This window comes from Haliotis cracherodii, unplaced genomic scaffold, assembly GCF_022045235.1.
Source record: "Haliotis cracherodii isolate W230 unplaced genomic scaffold, xgHalCrac1.p SCAF_9, whole genome shotgun sequence".
NCBI lineage: Eukaryota > Metazoa > Mollusca > Gastropoda > Lepetellida > Haliotidae > Haliotis > Haliotis cracherodii.
The window spans coordinates 18,121,703-18,139,507 of NW_027266343.1; the positions used below are offsets into that span (position 1 = coordinate 18,121,703).

The 17,805-nt window shown below is 42.5% G+C and overlaps 2 protein-coding genes across 2 annotated transcripts in view; one reads left to right on the top strand and one right to left on the bottom strand.

Moving 5' to 3' along the window:
• Positions 1-6,932, top strand: part of LOC139452881 (apoptotic chromatin condensation inducer in the nucleus-like) — a 39,028-nt gene extending 32,096 nt beyond the window's left edge. Inside the window, exons 16-19 of the mRNA XM_071234518.1 lie at positions 334-385; positions 1,165-1,346; positions 4,340-4,373; positions 6,335-6,932. Of these exons, the coding sequence (XP_071090619.1) occupies positions 334-385; positions 1,165-1,346; positions 4,340-4,373; positions 6,335-6,575 (509 nt within the window). The 3' untranslated portion in view covers positions 6,576-6,932. The remainder of the gene's footprint in view (positions 1-333; positions 386-1,164; positions 1,347-4,339; positions 4,374-6,334) is intronic.
• A 4,432-nt stretch (positions 6,933-11,364) lies between these two features.
• Positions 11,365-17,730, bottom strand: LOC139452420 (uncharacterized). The gene is made up of 3 exons (XM_071233891.1): positions 16,318-17,730; positions 14,556-14,681; positions 11,365-12,620 (listed from the first exon to the last, which is right to left on the bottom strand). Exons 1-3 carry the CDS (start codon positions 17,728-17,730, stop codon positions 12,456-12,458), a joined length of 1,704 nt encoding a protein of 567 aa, XP_071089992.1. The 3' UTR covers positions 11,365-12,455.
• Between the last annotated feature and the right edge of the window lie 75 nt (positions 17,731-17,805).

The following is a 17,805-nucleotide window of genomic DNA, read 5'->3' on the forward strand; positions in this document are numbered from 1 at the left end:
ATTGTGACATTATAAGTAAATAATTCCTAAAAACAATAGAAAAAACATGACTATATTTATGAATGCAGTGAATCTTCCTTAGCTCCAACTTCATTCACAGGATATATCACATGATACCATGCGACTCCATGAATCTGGCTGAATCAGTGGCGACCCTTTCGTCTCACAGTTGTGCTCTTCTTGTCTCAATCTGTAGATGACTCTATTGTTCCCCGGACATAGAAGTTCACTAGGTTCCACTGTATCAGGGTACACTGTGAGGACAAACAAGTTGCTGTACACCATCATCTGCTCTCCTCCTCTGTCAACAATGAATCTGTTTTGTCCTTTCAGGAGATGTTGTAGAAGAGCCAATACCAATCACAGTTAAGCCGATTCTGCAAAGGTAGGAATTAATGTGTCTCTCAGAAACTCCAGCGCACAATAAATCCCCCTCTCTTTGGGCAAAGGGAAAGTCTAATGGTTGTGGAATTGGTGGTTGGCTTGAAATGCCAAAGGCCTGTTCAGTCCACAACAATTGTGTGATCCACCACAATGTTTGTGAAAAAGCTCACCACTATGATCAGATGATTTATTGCTTGGAGCTTCATCACTCATCCTTTGTCATCCATACTCAGAATAACAACTAATTTTCAATGTACAAAATATCAGTGCTTCACCAATAGCCAAATAACTGTTGAATCAGGATTTGTCATTGGTCAGTTTTGACAAAGTGATTAGAGATGGAGTGAAACAAAATGGTGAAGTGTGTGAAAAGTGAGTTGGTAGTGACCACACCCAATACCATGCGCTGGCAAACTTCTCAGAAGTACATTGGGGTATTGGGATAGCTAGCCAATGTTTGAATTTAGACTGATAGTAATGGGGTTCTTGTCATAGCCTTCATGTAAACAATTTAGGGGTCCCTAGATTCAAATATCACAGCTAACCTCAAAGACTCCAGGCCTCCCTTTTCTTTGTGTTTGAGGTTGAAGCCCCGGAAGCTCTCATTAAAATCCAGCATGATCACCATCACCATTTTCTTGTTTGCCTGAAGACCAAGGTCACTTATCTCATGGAGGGAGCCTATTTTACGTGTACCCTCTCTGTTATTGCCGAGATACACCAGAAACATCATTAATCTAGGCTCGTTCATTCCTTTATTTGAAATACATGTTCTTCCAGTCGGCATATGGAACAGTGCTGTGTTTGTAACATGCTGGTGAGACAAGACCTCATCGAGAAACACACAGAGCAGTGTATAGCAGCCAGAATGCAGCAAGCAGAGAGAGGAGATCAGGATGTGCTTGACCTTGAACTTGAAGCTGATGAGCCAGAGCGTAGAGCCACCCGGTCAAGAGGACGAGGTACTCAGATGTCTAGTTTTGAATCAACCTGGCGTCAGTTCAAGGACTTTAATCAGTGATTGGGTAACTTTTAGACTAATTGGGTATTGATTTGTCTTCAGTGGTTTTGGTTTTAGTTTTAGTCAATTTACAATATGCATGCTGCCTGAGTAGATGGGATATTCTCTCACAATATGTGCCTTTCTGTCTCCTTGTAATCATTCCCAGGAGTTTGCATCACGCAGACATATGCATCCAATACACACATATGTATAGAATGGATGCAGGATAAAGAGATGTTGCATCATGAGGGTTCCAATTGACAAGAAGTATATAGATCCTATTGTCATTAGGTTTCATGATCAGAATTATTTGTTTTTACCATCTTTATTCACCTTAGATCTGTCTTTGAGTTTGAAACAGTGTGTGTGATGGAAAATCTACATGGATTTAAAAGTTCATAACAGTCTATAAGGAAACAATGAGCTGGACACAATTTTGGATTTTCACCACAATCCTGGTTAGAAGAACTTGTCATGTAGAAATGAAAATGAAAAATTCCTTGTGAAATGTTGTAGATACTGTATTTGACGTATAAGCGGCTAGTGAACAATTCCAATTAGCATCCCTTCCAATTGATCAATGTATAATATGTATAATACGCACTCGTGTGTTATATGCACCCTTAATCATGGGCAAATAAATTCTGGAAAAATATATCTGTCATACATAAACATTTCAGGCTGTCAGCATAAATCATGAAATTTATCTTTCAACTCTGTTTTTTTGTTTGTTGTTTTTTCACCAAAATAATATTGTAATAAGAGCCCCTTATTCTTAATTTTGAGAGCGCCCTGGGCGCTTATTACATGAAATATTGTAACTGAAATCAGTTTTAGATTTAAGCAGTCTTCAAGGTATGGAAGCTAACATTTGATCACTTTAAAGCAATAGCATGGGTGGTGTTTGCTGTGAAGTTCAGGAAGACTGCACCTGTGATGATGTCCAAGCACACTACCTTCAGGTTACTAGTTGGTCAACTATTGGTCATTGTGACCTCTTCCAGTAGAGCCCATGGTGGTGCTGCAACTGTCTTCTAACATGAGACCTGTTGGGATAGAATAGGTCCGTGATTGTAATGGGGGACTTACTGCATCTGCTGGGCGGGGTCAGTGTCATGGTTGATGGTGTGTTTACGTACCCCAATGGCGTGGATCGTTTGCTCATAACGTCAGTCACAGGATTGTCTGGTCTTGATTTGATCATTTACAGACAGCTGTGACATAGATGGAATATTGCTGTGGTGGCGTTTAACAACAAACACTACCATCGTTCAAAGCAGGACCTAATACCATCAGACGAAAAGTGCATTTGCCTTTCTATTAACTAACTAAACGCATGGAACTTCTTGGTTTTCAACTTGGAGGCAGGGGTGTCATAGAACCGAAAGTCATCTGCACATGTATACGAACTATGTTAGCTAGCTGGAGGCATGTTTCTGTAATGTGATGGGTCTGTTTTCTTTTTTTTGCATCTTATGCAATCTGTCAAGTGTTTGCCTACAGCAGTAGCCTGGAACCTGATACACTGTATTAGTACTGCAACTTTCGTCAGCTTTGGGCGTTACGAATGTCTTAGCACTACGATTTCATTGGGGTACAAGGGCTAGGGCTAAGAGATTAAACTGAGTAAGTGGTGACTTTGTAATCTGAAAGTGTCATCAATGCAGTAGTGCCCAGCAGTACTGACGTCAGCGTTATATGGGATATGTTATATTCTGCATTAATAGGTATAGTTTTCAGAGCTCGAGATCAGCTGCATTTTTGCGTAAAATATGCATTAGATAAACTGATATATGCATACAAATCAAAACCACATGTCAAATAAGCAACTAACTGTAAATACACTTTTTACTAAAAACTAATGTGTATATTACACAACTGTAGATAAAATAGTTATATATCAGCCGATCACCAAATTCACCTACCAACAGTAACATTCGGAAAAGCTTCCATGATAAACAAATCGAATACCGATAGATTCCAATTGAAAAGCACATCAATGTATCTTCACCAGTCGCTGATTGGTGATTAAAAACTGGCACCTTTCTTACAATGCTAGGTTTTGCAAACTAAAATGGTTTCCTAGAGAGGGAACTGCAAGCAGCCGTAGATGGGTATACTACTATTCAGTTAGTTTTGATTGATTTACATGGTTTATTATGAAACAAGTTAAAATTCCCAAATGTCAACAAACGTGTTGGTAAAAAAAAACTTGAATACCCTTCAAAAATTGTGTTTACCCAGTCCATATCAAACCCCTGGGTAAAATACCCAAATAACCAAAAGCTAGAGCTCTATGGTTTGTGTGCGACCTATAACTTCAAAACTACGACATGGATTCATTTCAAACTTGCTAAACACTTTTTATACCTATAGGAGAGTTGCAGTGCAAAGTTTGATTTCAATGTATGGATTTTCTATATAAAAAAATCAGGGGTGGTTGGGTAGCCTAGTGGTTAAAGCATTCGCTCGTCACAACGAAGACCCAGGTTAGATTCCAAACATGAGTACAATGTTTGAAGCCCATTTCTGGTGTCCCCCGTTGGATATTGCTGGAGTATTGCTAAAAGCGGCATAAAACCATACTCACTCACTCACTCACTAAAAATAAGATCAGCTTTTCTTTTCTTTTCTTTTTGCTGAGAATTTCTTTACTTAAACATTTGTGCAACCTAAAGAAAATATTGCTTTTTTTTCATGGTTTGAACTAAGAAAGATGTTGGAGTCGAAGTCGGGGGTATTAGTGAGCCCTGATCACTTATTGTCTTGGTTATTATGGCTTAATGTGAGAATGTTGTGTAACCATAATGATGAATTGGTTGTGCAAATGAATGAGAGGACACTAAGAGGTTGCCTCAAGTTATTTGCTTATTTTGGTCACTGGTGTAACCTCGGCAAGCACCAGCATGATGATCAGTGAAGCAGCCATGACACATTGTGTTTCTGTTGCAGGGCACCAAACTCCGTCGGGGATGCGACCAAACATGTAAGAAGACATTTGATTTATTTACCAATTTTGATAGCAACAACAAGCCTTATTCCGTAAGTACGGTACACCTCTTGGTGTTGCACCATGGAAGCCAATTCTGCTGATGTTAGAGGCGACTAGGTAGATGAAAGGACCTCTTTAGAATAAGCCCTGTGGTAATTTCAGAAATTCACTTTGAGCATGTCCAAAACATAATTTGTGGGTGTTTGTCAAAATATATGTTTGATCAGAGACCATATACCATACAGTAGATTATCATTAACAATCACTGCCACGCCCATTGGTGTAATTGATGCATTGGGATGCCACAGCACATGTGCAGATGCACTTATCTGAGGAATTCCATAGTCTAGTAAACAATCTTGCGAAATGCTTGAATGCTGAGAATTAATTCTCTTTGCTGATTTTTCGATCATTGAGCTAAGAGCAGTCAAAAAACCATTTTATCCCTTCAGGGTAACAAAACAGAAGATAAATAACAAACTTGTTCTATGAAAATGTGATGATTGCGAGAAAACATCACTAGACATGATGATTTACCATTTCAATGATATTTCTTGTTCTGCTAGGCATTGTTTTCTATGCAGAGATTCAGATTACCATGCATGTGTATTTGTCTTGTAAACTAAGCCAGAAATAGCAATCAGCTGTAAGCATGTTTTCTCCCAGATTGACCGGAGACTCAGTTAAAAAGTACCCCAAATATAATTTGAAGGTATTTTTGATAACAAACAGCAGATATTGTTTGCCATGTAATAGACTATTCCTGATTTTGAGTTATTTTGCAATTCATTGTTCTCATCTGAGCTAAATGGACTGTACAAAGAAAATCTTCCGGTTGACTCATGTAACTAAGGACTTAGTTACATATTTAATGGAGTACTTTGTACTGGAAAATGGAGAAATTGTGAAATTCTCGCAGGCCACCATTTTCTTTTTGTAAGATTGAACAATGATATGTGGTACGATTTGTCCGTTTGTTAATTTGCAAGAATGTCAACGTATACATATAGTTACTTATATGTCCTTTAACTCAATGTTTGTAAATATGTAAAAGGGTGAACAGCTGATCAGTTTATTCACGAAAACCTTGCATGTAAATCTTTGAGTCTGAAGTGAAAGTGCCACTTGGTCTTAGATGGAAATGATCAGTCACCAACTAGCCTGTCTCATGGTATATGGTCTCTGGTTTGACTTTGGTTTTGTTATTTAAATGACTCTCTTATCAGACATCAACTGTTAACTCACTATGGACAAAAGATTTGTGTTTTCCTGAGCCTCTTTAGCAGAAATTGACTGCATCTCTAAAAGGTGCCCAGAGGGGCATGGGAGGCCCAGTCATCTAAGGCACCGCCATTCGCTTTGCAGAGTTGCATCCCTTGGGCACGCCAGAAACCTATGCTTGCGGGTTTGAATCCCGGTTCGCCCCGATTATATTTCTAGGTTTGTCAGCACCATACCCGTGCTCGTGGATTTCACCGAAGTTGTAAACGTCTGAGACCTGCATAATTTCGGGTTTTCCTAACACATTAAGCTGACACGCCGTGATATAACTGGAATACTGTTAAAAGCAGCGTTAAACCCAACTCACTCACTCACTCAGGGGCCCAAATGACCTGTTGAGAATTATGTCATACAGGGATTCATTTGTTGTTGGTCTTGATCCCAACTTTGACCTGATTATGACATAAGGTGTGTCAGCACCATCTATACCAATGCTCTTGGGTATCACCACGGTTAAAGTTGTCAGCAACCTGCATTTGCCTTTGCTCCACATCGGGTTATTACAGGCTGACATCATACAGCTTGAATATTGCCGAGTGTGGCGCTAAACAACACTCACTCACTCCAGACCTGGCGCTCAACAACACTCACTCACTCCAGACCTGGCGCTAAACAACACTCACTCACGCCAGACCAACAGTCATTCTTTAAATCCGATTCCTTGACACTTCCAGAAAGCATCGCCTTTTGGAGGAGGAAGCCGATTCTCTGTCCAGTGAGACGTCCGACAACCATGACCCCGACTGGACAGCAGCGTCCACAACAACGGAGGTGGAGTCGGAATCACCGATGAAGTTCAAGAAGATATCCCAGTTAGACGAGGCGGAATTGGACTTCAAGAACCAGTTTAAATCCAAGGCTGCAGGCAAAGGTGGTAAAAGGGGTGGCACCTCCCGGGGAAGAGGAAGGAGGTGATACGTGGACTTACACAAGGACCCTGGTTGTCTGGAAACCTTGCTTCTCTGGACAATCATGTTGGGAATAGATACATATAACATAACCTGTATGCATGATTCATTACTCCAGACGACTTCACTGGAAACGGGATTATTTGTATTGTCAGAGTTTCTCTGTCAGTCGTTTGTCATTTTTGTGATATAATCAAGCGTAGATTAATACGATGATGGGTAAATAAAATAGGACAGACCATGTGTAACCTTGTTATGGAAATGGTATTGTGAACTGGATATGCTGAATTGTTTGTCGACATGCATGTGGACAGAAAATAATTGCATTATGGACCACCACCCCACCCTCACCCTCACCCTCACCCCCACCAAAAAAACAATAATACATTTATTAGGACAATTAGTTAGACCTGTTTTTAGGGATAATAAGTTCCAAAGGCATGACAATTTGTATATAGGTTTCATAACACAGCAATCCTTCATCCTAACACTTGTAATCACCTTTATTGCCAGTATTGCACAAACTATTCACAGGAAGTGTAATGGACGTTATATATATCATTTTTTTCCATGTACTTATAACATAAGTTCAACAGTATTGTTATTCAACTAATTCGGGGTATTCCAAAAGACAGTTACACCCAGTACCTCATGATTTTGATAAGCGCAGACCAATATGGCAATTGGGTGGTGACAGCCAGGTGACTTTTGATTGTTGCTTAGGCCTTCAGGCCCATTCAGTCCATCACAAAGTACATTTTCAATAGCTCCACCATTGTCGTCTTATGCTGAAGGTATTCTGAGAGCTAGTAGAAGTTCAGGCTTTTTATAGGCTGTCCGTGAGTTATCCCTATTCAATCTAGTGAACAGGTTGTCCAGTTGTCCGATCTGATTCGCTCTGATCATAATCCTTGTGTGTCAGCACTGTACCCAAAGTGGTAAACATCAAGTGCATTGTTTTCATGTGATCCCTACGGAATGTTTTCAGCAATATCTAAGATGCTATTATGTTATTTAATGTTCTATAAACATGTGACATAATCGATTGTATATATTATGCTAAGCTGATAGCATATTGAACTACTCAAATGTGTGTTAATATTTAGCAAAATTTGGCCAAAAGGTCTGAATTGGTTTCCAAAATTTGGTAGGCGGTGACATTTTTAGAATGTTAAGAAGCACATTTCTTTTCCGCATAAAGTCTTGCCAATGTTTTTACCAGGATTGAAAAGCATTAATATTCATGTGAATCCAGAGTGGACGTTCACTTTGTGAGTTCATTGGAGTAGTGACAGCCAAACTGTATAAATGTCATAGCTTGTAACAACATTTATAGAATGATTGTCCCTCACTATGAAGGTTCATACTCCACTAAACTGACTCCAAGTGAATGTCAGTTCCTACATTTTATCACTATTTTACACCTCGAAGGATGTATACACAATTTAATTTAGTACATGCGGCATTCAGTCAAACTGTCTGGCTTGGTTTAATATTAAAAGGGTCTACGTGATGAGGAACAGCACCTCTGTCTTTATTCGTGCTAGAAAGTTCCAGGGATATCCACGGGAATGTGAAAGTAGTCAGCCATTTCAAGAATAAAGTCTCGTAAAAAATGTATTCATGTCAAAATGTGTTGCTCATACACTTTTGCAGTCATGTGACTGGCCTCCAATGGAAAAGTCGTATATTGTGAAAACTTCACATTAAAATTTATCATTAAATAAAATTTGTTCTCAGTTACTGACAGTGTCAGTAAAACATTCCGTCTTTGAGAGAGCATGTTTTGACTAGAACTCAGTTTGAAGCAATACATTACTTACACACCACTAGAACCACAGAGAATAAGTGATATTTGATTTTATATTCTCCACCACATGCTGCTTTGCTGGTGATTATTTAGATACAGTATATCTACATGGTCTTATGATTGTTAAACTGTACTGATTTGATGTTATTGCAAATAAAACCTTTCAGGGTTGACATTAAGGTCTCTGTGTTTTGTTTCTGATGCACCAAGGTGGATGTTGCAACTCACGTTGGTATTTTATACTGGTACAGAAGGAGCACATGGAGCCCAAGAGTCGGAATAAGCACCATGAGTGACCACGGAGGAGGAGGTCAAGTCAGAGATCAGGGCCCTTTTGGTCCACTTGAATGTTAATTTTTAGCCTTGTGGAAAACTGTGTAATATTGATGTGAAAACTATCAGAAATGTTCAAATAGCTGTCAACTTGCTCTATTTCACATCTTTCTTTCATCTGACCACATGCATGAAAAAGGCAGATTTTGATAACTTCAAGGTAGGGAACCCATGAGTAAGTCTGTAACCAAGGAAGTGTTTTTGTGGACTTCTATGAAACTCAGCTTGTATCAAAGACTTGCTCCAACACAAGAGATACTCCTGAAGATCCCTTAAATCAGCCTTCTTACATAAAAATGTATTCCAAACCATGAAAGTGTTGAAATGGATAAAGTCTTTGTTCTTAGGCACCGCCCGCATCATCATAAAGTTTGCCACATGTTTCATTTTTATTTCCATTTTAAAAAACAGACAATTCCTTTAATATTCCATATCCAATTGTTGTCATATAGTATATTCCAGTATTTTAGTCATCACGGAGTACATTTTGATAACTTCAAGGTCTACATGAAAAGGTGACTATGCTTGTCGTAAAAGGCAACTAACGAGATCGGGTGGTCAGGCTCGCTGACTTCATGAATGCACGTCATCGATCCCAATTGCGTGGATCGATGCTCATGACATTAATTACTGGATTGTCTGGTCCAGACTCGATTATTTACAGACCGCCGTCATATAGCTGGAATATTGCTGAGTGCGGCGTTAAACAACCAGCCAACCAACCAACCAACTTTCCCAGGTTGATTGTACACAATTGTTTATTGGGTTACACAACAGTTTATTTGCTTACATACTCGTTTGAACAACCAGAAAAAAAAGAGGAAAAAAACACCACCCGCCTGCACTATATATTTAAAAAAACATTGCCTGAGAAACAATTCTTTTATTTTTTTAAGCCTAATTATCCTTATCTCCTTTCCATTCCTTAGTTGTTTCAAGGTTTGAATCCCACATTTGGCAGGACCATGTTCCCTGGTTTGTTTGCACCACAGCCATGTTGATAGGTCTGCAACCGTGTGTTTCCTCTCACAGCCAACATTCCGTGTTATGGCAGAAATACACTTCAAAGCAGCATAAACCCAACTCATAACTTGTGTGGGACTTCTTGTTCTGGATGCTGGAGGAGTCAGGGTAGTTATCTCCCTTACACCAGCTTGCTACACATAGACTGGGCTCCTGTCTAGTACTAGTACACAGACAGAAGCTGATTTGTTGTAGACTGTGACTGGATGACACAAAACATAACCTATACCCTTGAAGATCTGGGTTAGAATTCATCTTCAGAAATCCATCCTTGTAAGAGGCAACCAACAGTATCAGATGGTCAGACTCGGTGACTTGGTTGATGCATGTCATCATATCCAAATTATGTAGATCAATGCTCATTATGTCAATCCGTGGATTATCGACAGACCGCCATCATATAACCTTGAATATTGCAGAGTGTGGCGTTAAACAACAAACTAAACTAAACATAATATAACCAGAGACCTTTTACCGACAACATTCATTGATCCTCGGTATCGAATGAAAACAAATAGAGGACTACTTGAAGTTTGTTTGTGAAGTAAAAGTGGAATAGTGCGGCATTCAACTGCAAACACTCACTCTCACATGATCACCACCGAAGTTTGAGATTGCACATCTTGTATCCATCACAAGTGATAGTAGGTAGTTATACTCAAAGGGACCGCCTCCATGGTCTAGTGGTAGAGCAGCCGCCCGGAGAGCGGAAGGTCCGGGGTTCGATCCCCGACCGTATCAAACCAAAAGACATTACAAGATGGTACTTGTTGTTACCCTGTCTGGCACTCGGCATTAAGGGGCTAAAACAAGGACTGGTCGGCTGGGAGTCAGTATACTGTGTCTGAGTGGGTTATTCATGTTAATCTGCGGCATCTTGGAGAGCTAGCACCATAAATCGGCATCAGTCCAAAATAGTACAAGCAGCCACACAAACACACACACACACACACACTAAGATGTACATGCACCCCGCTATATAAGTGCAATAATCTTGGACGCAACGTTAAACCCCTTTCACTTCACCTATACTCAAAGGCAAGTCAATGGTTGCTCAAGCATTGACCCCACACACTCTATATCAATCTTAAATTACATGTCCTTGATTTCCTTTAGCCTATTTGATTGGCTACGCTACTAGGTCTAACGGACCAATCAGAATGTGAGGTACAAACCAGCCTCAATGTTGGGTTGGCGATATCAACATCATAGCGGCCAGTCCCATTGAGTATGATAATTTGCAAGAAATTCAATGTTGGAAAAACTGACTGACACGTAAAAGAAAGGCTTCAAAAGTCATTTTGATGGAGAGGATGTTTCATGTCCATAAAAACTGGTGGTGGCTTTGGTTCTAGGCAATACCAGTTACCTCCCTTACTCATTTTCTTTTTCCTTATCTCAACGTTTGATTGGTAGGTAAAATTTTCAGGTAATCAAGGGCAGGTAATTTAAGATAGCGAAAACCTTGTGAATGGGTCCAGGGTGAGTGTAGGTTTACTGAAATGGAGATATAGATGGTGTTACCCACAGGGTGTTTAGTTTGCTCAGGAATCCTGATTTAATCATGTTCTTAATGCAGAGAGGCTTAGTAAAACAACAACAACAATTTCAGTTATTTATTTACAATCATTGTCCAAGGTTCACTGCCAACAGTTCAACCTTGACATCTCCCCCCAACTCATTCTATATGCTGAGATTCGATATGTATTCACCTCAACATGGTTCAAAATATATTCAAATGTATTTCTGAAAAAAGTTAATTTCTCAACTCTGCAATTATGATTGCCTGTTCAAGATTCAATCAGCATGACCCCAGGCAGATAGTAGACAAAGAAAATAGGCATGAGTTTGTTCTTCGTTATGGCCTAGTAGTTCAGGGAACACTTGTCAAGCCCTGTCAGTCACACCAAGGCATGTCAGCTTGATGTGGAAAGGACCTGTGAAGATCCAGAGTAGAATTGGTCTTCAACAACCCATGCTTGCCGTAAGAGGCTACTTACGGGATTGACTGGTCAGACCTTGTTGATGCATGTCATTCTGTCCCACTTATTTAGATCGATGCACATGTGTCAATCACACATTTGTCTGGTCCAGACTCGATTTAAAGACCACCATCATGTAGCTGGAATACTGCTGAGTGCAGACATTAAACAACAAACAAACAAATGATGTGGAAAGCTGAAAGTAATGCAGCTATTGGATGTTTTCACCGCTTAAGTGAAGCCCACAAGCTCAAGTATGGGGCTGACAAATCTGGGATTCCATCCACAATCAGGTTTCTAGCCAGCTTTAGGGACACATCTCTGCACAGCAATTGGTGGCAACTGAGAAGACTGCGCTCTGTTACAAGGAAGAAGGCTCTCCGTTCTGCACTGATTACCATGAAATATAGGGGATCTGACACCATACAGAACCATGTGGACTTGTATAATATTCTTGAAAAGGAGCTGATTTTTTTAAAGTGAGTGAGTGGGTATGGTTTTACGCAACTTTTAGCAATATTCCAGCAATTTCACGGTGGGGGACACAAGAAATGGGCTTCACACATTGTACCCATGTCGGCAAACAAACCCGGGTCTTCGGCGTGACGAGCAAACGCTTTAACCACAAGGCTACCAAGTACAACTCAATGGGGATGAGCGTGGGTTGATGGATTGAGTAGGCCATGATAACGGAAAGGGGAAGATCTATCGTCTGTAGCAGGGACTAAGAACCACAAAGCTATGCTTCTCTCAGTTTGGCCAACAGGTCATTGTATCCACATTCCTCCAACGCTCTCTCCAGATTCTGCCACCAGTAAGGTGCCCTCTGTATGTACTTCCACAGTTCCTGGTTGATCTTCTTCCTCGGCTTGACTCTCCCAACAGACAGCTGAGATATGTGTTCCTGAAAAGGTAGATTCCAATGTATTTATGAGTACTGTGAATTGTCTGATAATGTCCATGAACAAGGATGGCATATATTTGTTAATTTTGACCTAGATGATTTTTCAGTGATTACAGTGATGGTATTATTGTCTGCCACTTTGAGCAAATAGCCAACATCACCATGGCAAGGGACACCATCACCATCACCATGGCAGGTGACACCACCAACATCACCATGGCAAGGCAGGTGACACCACCAACATCACCATGGCAGGTGACACCACCAACATCACCATGGCAGGTGACACCACCAACATCACCATGGCAGGGGACACCACCAACATTACCATGGCAGGTGACACCACCAACATCACCATGGCAGGTGACCCCACCAACATCACCATGGCAGGTGACACCACCAACATCACCATGGCAGATGACACCACCAACATCACCATGACAGGTGACACCACCAACATCACCATGACAGGGGACACCAGCAACATCACCATGGCAGGTGACACCACCAACATCATCATGACAGGTGACACCACCAACATCACCATGACAGGGAACACCACCAACATCACCATGGCAGATGACACCACCAATATCACCATGGCAGGGGACACCACCAACATTACCATGGAAGGTGACACCACCAACATCACCATAGCAGGTGACACCACCAACATCACCATGGCAGGTGACACCACCAACATCATCATGACAGGTGACACCACCAACATCACCATGACAGGGAACACCACCAACATCACCATGGCAGATGACACCACCAACATCACCATGGCAGATGACACCACCAACATCACCATGGCAGGTGACACCACCAACATCACCATGACAGGTGACACCACCAACATCACCATGACAGGGGACACCAGCAACATCACCATGGCAGGTGACACCACCAACATCATCATGACAGGTGACACCACCAACATCACCATGACAGGGAACACCACCAACATCACCATGGCAGATGACACCACCAACATCACCATGGCAGGTGACACCACCAACATCACCATGGAAGGTGACACCACCAACATCACCATGACATGGGACACCACCAACATCACCATGGCAGATGACACCACCAACATCACCTTGGCAGGTGACATCACCAACATCACCATGGAAGGTGACACCACCAACATCATTATGACAGGTGACACCACCAACATCACCATGGAAGGTGACACCACCAACATCACCATGGCAGGGAACACCACCAACATCACCATGACAGGTGACACCACCAACATCACCATGGCAGGGCAGGGAACACCACCAACATCACCATGGCAGGGCAGGGGACACCACCAACATCACCATGGCAGGGGACACCACCAACATCACCATGGCAGGGCAGGGAACACCAGCAACATCAACATGGCAGGTGACACCAGCAACATCACCATGGCAGGTGACACCACCAACATCACCATGACAGGTGACACCAGCAACATCACCATGGCAAGGGACACCACCAACATCACCATGACAGGGGACACCACCAAAATCACCATGACAGGTGACACCACCAACATCATCATGACAGGTGACACCACCAACATCACCATGGCAGGTGACACCACCAACATCACCATGGCAGGTGACACCACCAACATCACCATGACAGGTGACACCACCAACATCACCATGACAGGTGACACCACCAACATCACCATGGCAGGGCAGGGAACACCACCAACATCACCATTACAGGTGACACCACCAACATCACCATGACAGGTGACACCACCAACATCACCATGGCAGGTGACACCACCAACATCACCAAGGCGGGGGACAAATAGAAGGGCCCCACCACCATCCCTGACACAAATAGGAGACCCACTGTCCATGACAGATACACCAACACCAGGCTAACCACTGTTCCAGTTTAAAAGTATATCCAAACCCATACACATTGTTCGTCCTTAAGACATCCCCTGAGATGCTGCTGCAGAAGATTTGGGTCAACCCTTTCAGTGAACATGGGCAGAATTCCCTCCATTTTCTTTCTCTTGTTGTCATCAACTTCAGCGGGATACTGAAAATGAAAGAAACTAAATACAGAATAAAATATGTCCCAGTACTGTTTTGCTTGTAGTAAGAAGTAACTAACTGGACAAGGAAAAAGGTCCCTGGCAACCTATGCTTGATGTAAGAGAAGTGGATCGGGTGGCAACCTATGCTTGATGTAAGAGAAGTGGATCAGGTGGCAACCTATGCTTGATGTAAGAGAAGTGGATCAGGTGACAACCTATGCTTGATGTAAAAGAAGTGGATCAGGTGGCAACCTATGCTTGATGTAAGAGAAGTGGATCGGGTGGCAACCTATGCTTGATGTAAGAGAAGTGGATCAGGTGGCAACCTATGCTTGATCTAAGAGAAGTGGATCAGGTGGCAACCTATGCTTGATGTAAGAGAAGTGGATCAGGTGGCAACCTATGCTTGATGTAAGAGAAGTGGATCAGGTGGCAACCTATATTTGATGTAGTAAGAGAAGTGGATCAGGTGGCAACCTATGCTTGATGTAAGAGAAGTGGATCGGGTGGCAACCTATGTTTGATGTAAGAGAAGTGGATCGGGTGGTCAGGCCTGGTTGGTTGCATGTCATCTCATCCCAACCGCAAGGATCAATGCTCGATTATTTACCAATCACAAATAGCGGAAATATTGTTAAACAATATAGTACAGAGTTAAACTACAAACAAACAACAACAAAGTCCTAGTAATATGTTTAGTGACAGTGAGTGAGTTGGGTCTAACACCAATTTGAATATCATCGCATGTCAGCTTGATGTGGGAGAAAAGTCAGAAGTGATGCATGTCTCAGATATTATCCACTTTGGTGAAACCCACGAGCACGGGTATGATGCTGACAAACCTAGAAACATAATAGGGATCGGAACCCACGACCACAGGCTTTTGGTGCACCCAAGGGACACAACTAAACACCGCGAACTGTGGCACCTCAGACAATTGGGCCACCCGTGCCTCCATGCTTAGTTACAATGTCTTGATGATTAAAAACTTGTCTGTAAAGGAGCCATATTTCATCCAGGGGCTTGACACAAACACAATACAGATAGTAAGTATAGGTCAGTGGCTTGAGAACCTTGTACTATCAGGAAACTGCCTTCAACCATTCATGTTCCTGCCATCTAAATGTCCCACTTCTCAGTCATATTATTGTCTTGGACTCATTACCACCCGTGTGTCACAACGGGGCGGTCAGGTAGCCTAGTGGTTAAAGCGTTCCCTCTTCACGCCGAAGACTCGGGTTCGATTCCCGACATGGGTACAACACGTGAAGCCCATTTCTGGTGTCCCCTGCCTTGATATAGCAGGAATATTGCTAAAAGCGGCATAAATCCATACTCACTCACTTAATTTCAATTTAATTTTATATTCACTTACGTGGCATAAACTATATTCACTGAAGCATGCATCCCATTATACACACGCGAAAGGCATCATTATTATTACTGATGGTATCAATCGCCATGAAAGGCTGAAGGTTGAAAGGTGGAATAAAACCATACTCACTCACTTTTGTGTAACAAAGTATCGTGATGCAACAACTCATGCCTGGTGCTTTACAGATATTTCAATCAATAGTTCAGAACTGTTTCCACATGAAGCAGGACGTTTGACCAAGAACACTGCTCCTGCAAACTCACCGGTTTTTCTTTGGATTTCTTTCTCTGTTTGCGACGGGTGTTTGTAGTAATGACTTCTCTGTCACCATGACTACTCCTTACATGATCTGGAGCTGCCTGAGAAGAAGGAGGTTGTTCCATCCCAGCTTCCCCACCTGTCCCTCTCTGGTAAATAACCTGGTCCACATTTCTTGAGCTAGTTCCTGATCTGCTGCTTTTAGGTGTTTTTGGTTTCTTCTTTGGAATGGCCTTAAGAGGTGGACCAATGCTGTCTATACGACAGTGGGGTGGAATGAAGTCATGGCCGTCCATGTCTGGTGGAAGGTACTCTTGACCATGATGACCACTGAATGAACTGACTGCTTCCCCGTGTCCAGCGCTAACTTGGCCAACTGCGGACCTCCCAGACCTGCGATAGTTCCTCCTGTCCTCTTGTAGCGGTTCTGATGTTCTGGAAGTGTGATAGCCTGACGATGAATCAAAGAAAATTGAACTTCCTAGAGTCGATACTAAATGACTTGAAAATTGACTCCTATTGTAATCCTGATCACGTTCTATTCCATCCCCGTCCCAGTTGTCATCAGGTCCCATCTGTGAATGGTCTGGATTTGCCATGTGGAGACTGTCTTGATCGGAACTACTGCCATGTTGTGGGTGGGATGATGGGATCACCGGTACGGGTTGTTTGGTCAAGCTTCCTCTTGCTCCCCAGGTCTGTGGGGCTGGCTCTGTAGGGTAACTCTGATGTCTCTGTTCTCCCCAGGTCTGTGGGGCAGGTTCTGCAGGGTACCTCTGATGTCTCTGTTCTCCCCAGGTCTGTGGGGCAGGTTCTGCAGGGTACCTCTGATGTCTCTGTTCTCCCCAGGTCTGTGGGGCTGGCTCTCTAGGGTTCCCCTGATGTCTCTGTTCTCCCCAGGTCTGTGGGGATGGCTCTGTAGGGTACCCCTGATGTCTCTGTTCTCCCCAGGAGGTGTTCCCTGGTCTGAGATGATGGGTGTTCATGTTCCCTTGATGAACCACCAAGTCAGGTACCATAGTGCGTCTGTGTTGTTCTGCATCAACCAAAGGCCTACCACTCTGTCCAGGACGGGCGTGGTGGTCAGCAGCCACATCCACACCAAAACAGTTAGGTACCACACCATGTACGTAGGGTCGGCATTCAGCCAATGATCTGCTTCCCTGTCCACTGTTAGCATTGCTGCCGACTTCCCCATCCCTCCCAGGGGCGAGACTTCTTGCACGTGACCCATGGCTGTAAGGGATTATGTTGTCACTAGCATCCTGTCTCGGCTGTGATGGTGGCAGATGTATCCTTGACAGACTCAAATCCACCTCCTTTCCATCCCTGTCCCTCATTCCACCACCTTCCTCATCCCACAGCGCGACTTTACCACCAATGTCACTATCTTCATTTCCAGTAGTTTCAAAGTCCATTGTTTGTCCCACTTGTTGTATTCATTCTCTTCTAGTCAATCCATTCTGGCAAAATATACAATCTTAGTTGTAAAT

Excerpts from the sequence above, each read along its gene's own strand:
- LOC139452420 (XM_071233891.1), bottom strand. The coding sequence starts at position 17,730 with ATGGACTTTGAAACTACTGGAAATGAAGATAGTGACATTGGTGGTAAA. Across the intron at positions 14,682-16,317 it reads AGAAATCCAAAGAAAAACCG|TATCCCGCTGAAGTTGATGA; the intron begins GTGAGTTTGCAG and ends TTTCATTTTCAG. Across the intron at positions 12,621-14,555 it reads GTCTTAAGGACGAACAATGT|GAACACATATCTCAGCTGTC; the intron begins GTATGGGTTTGG and ends CTACCTTTTCAG.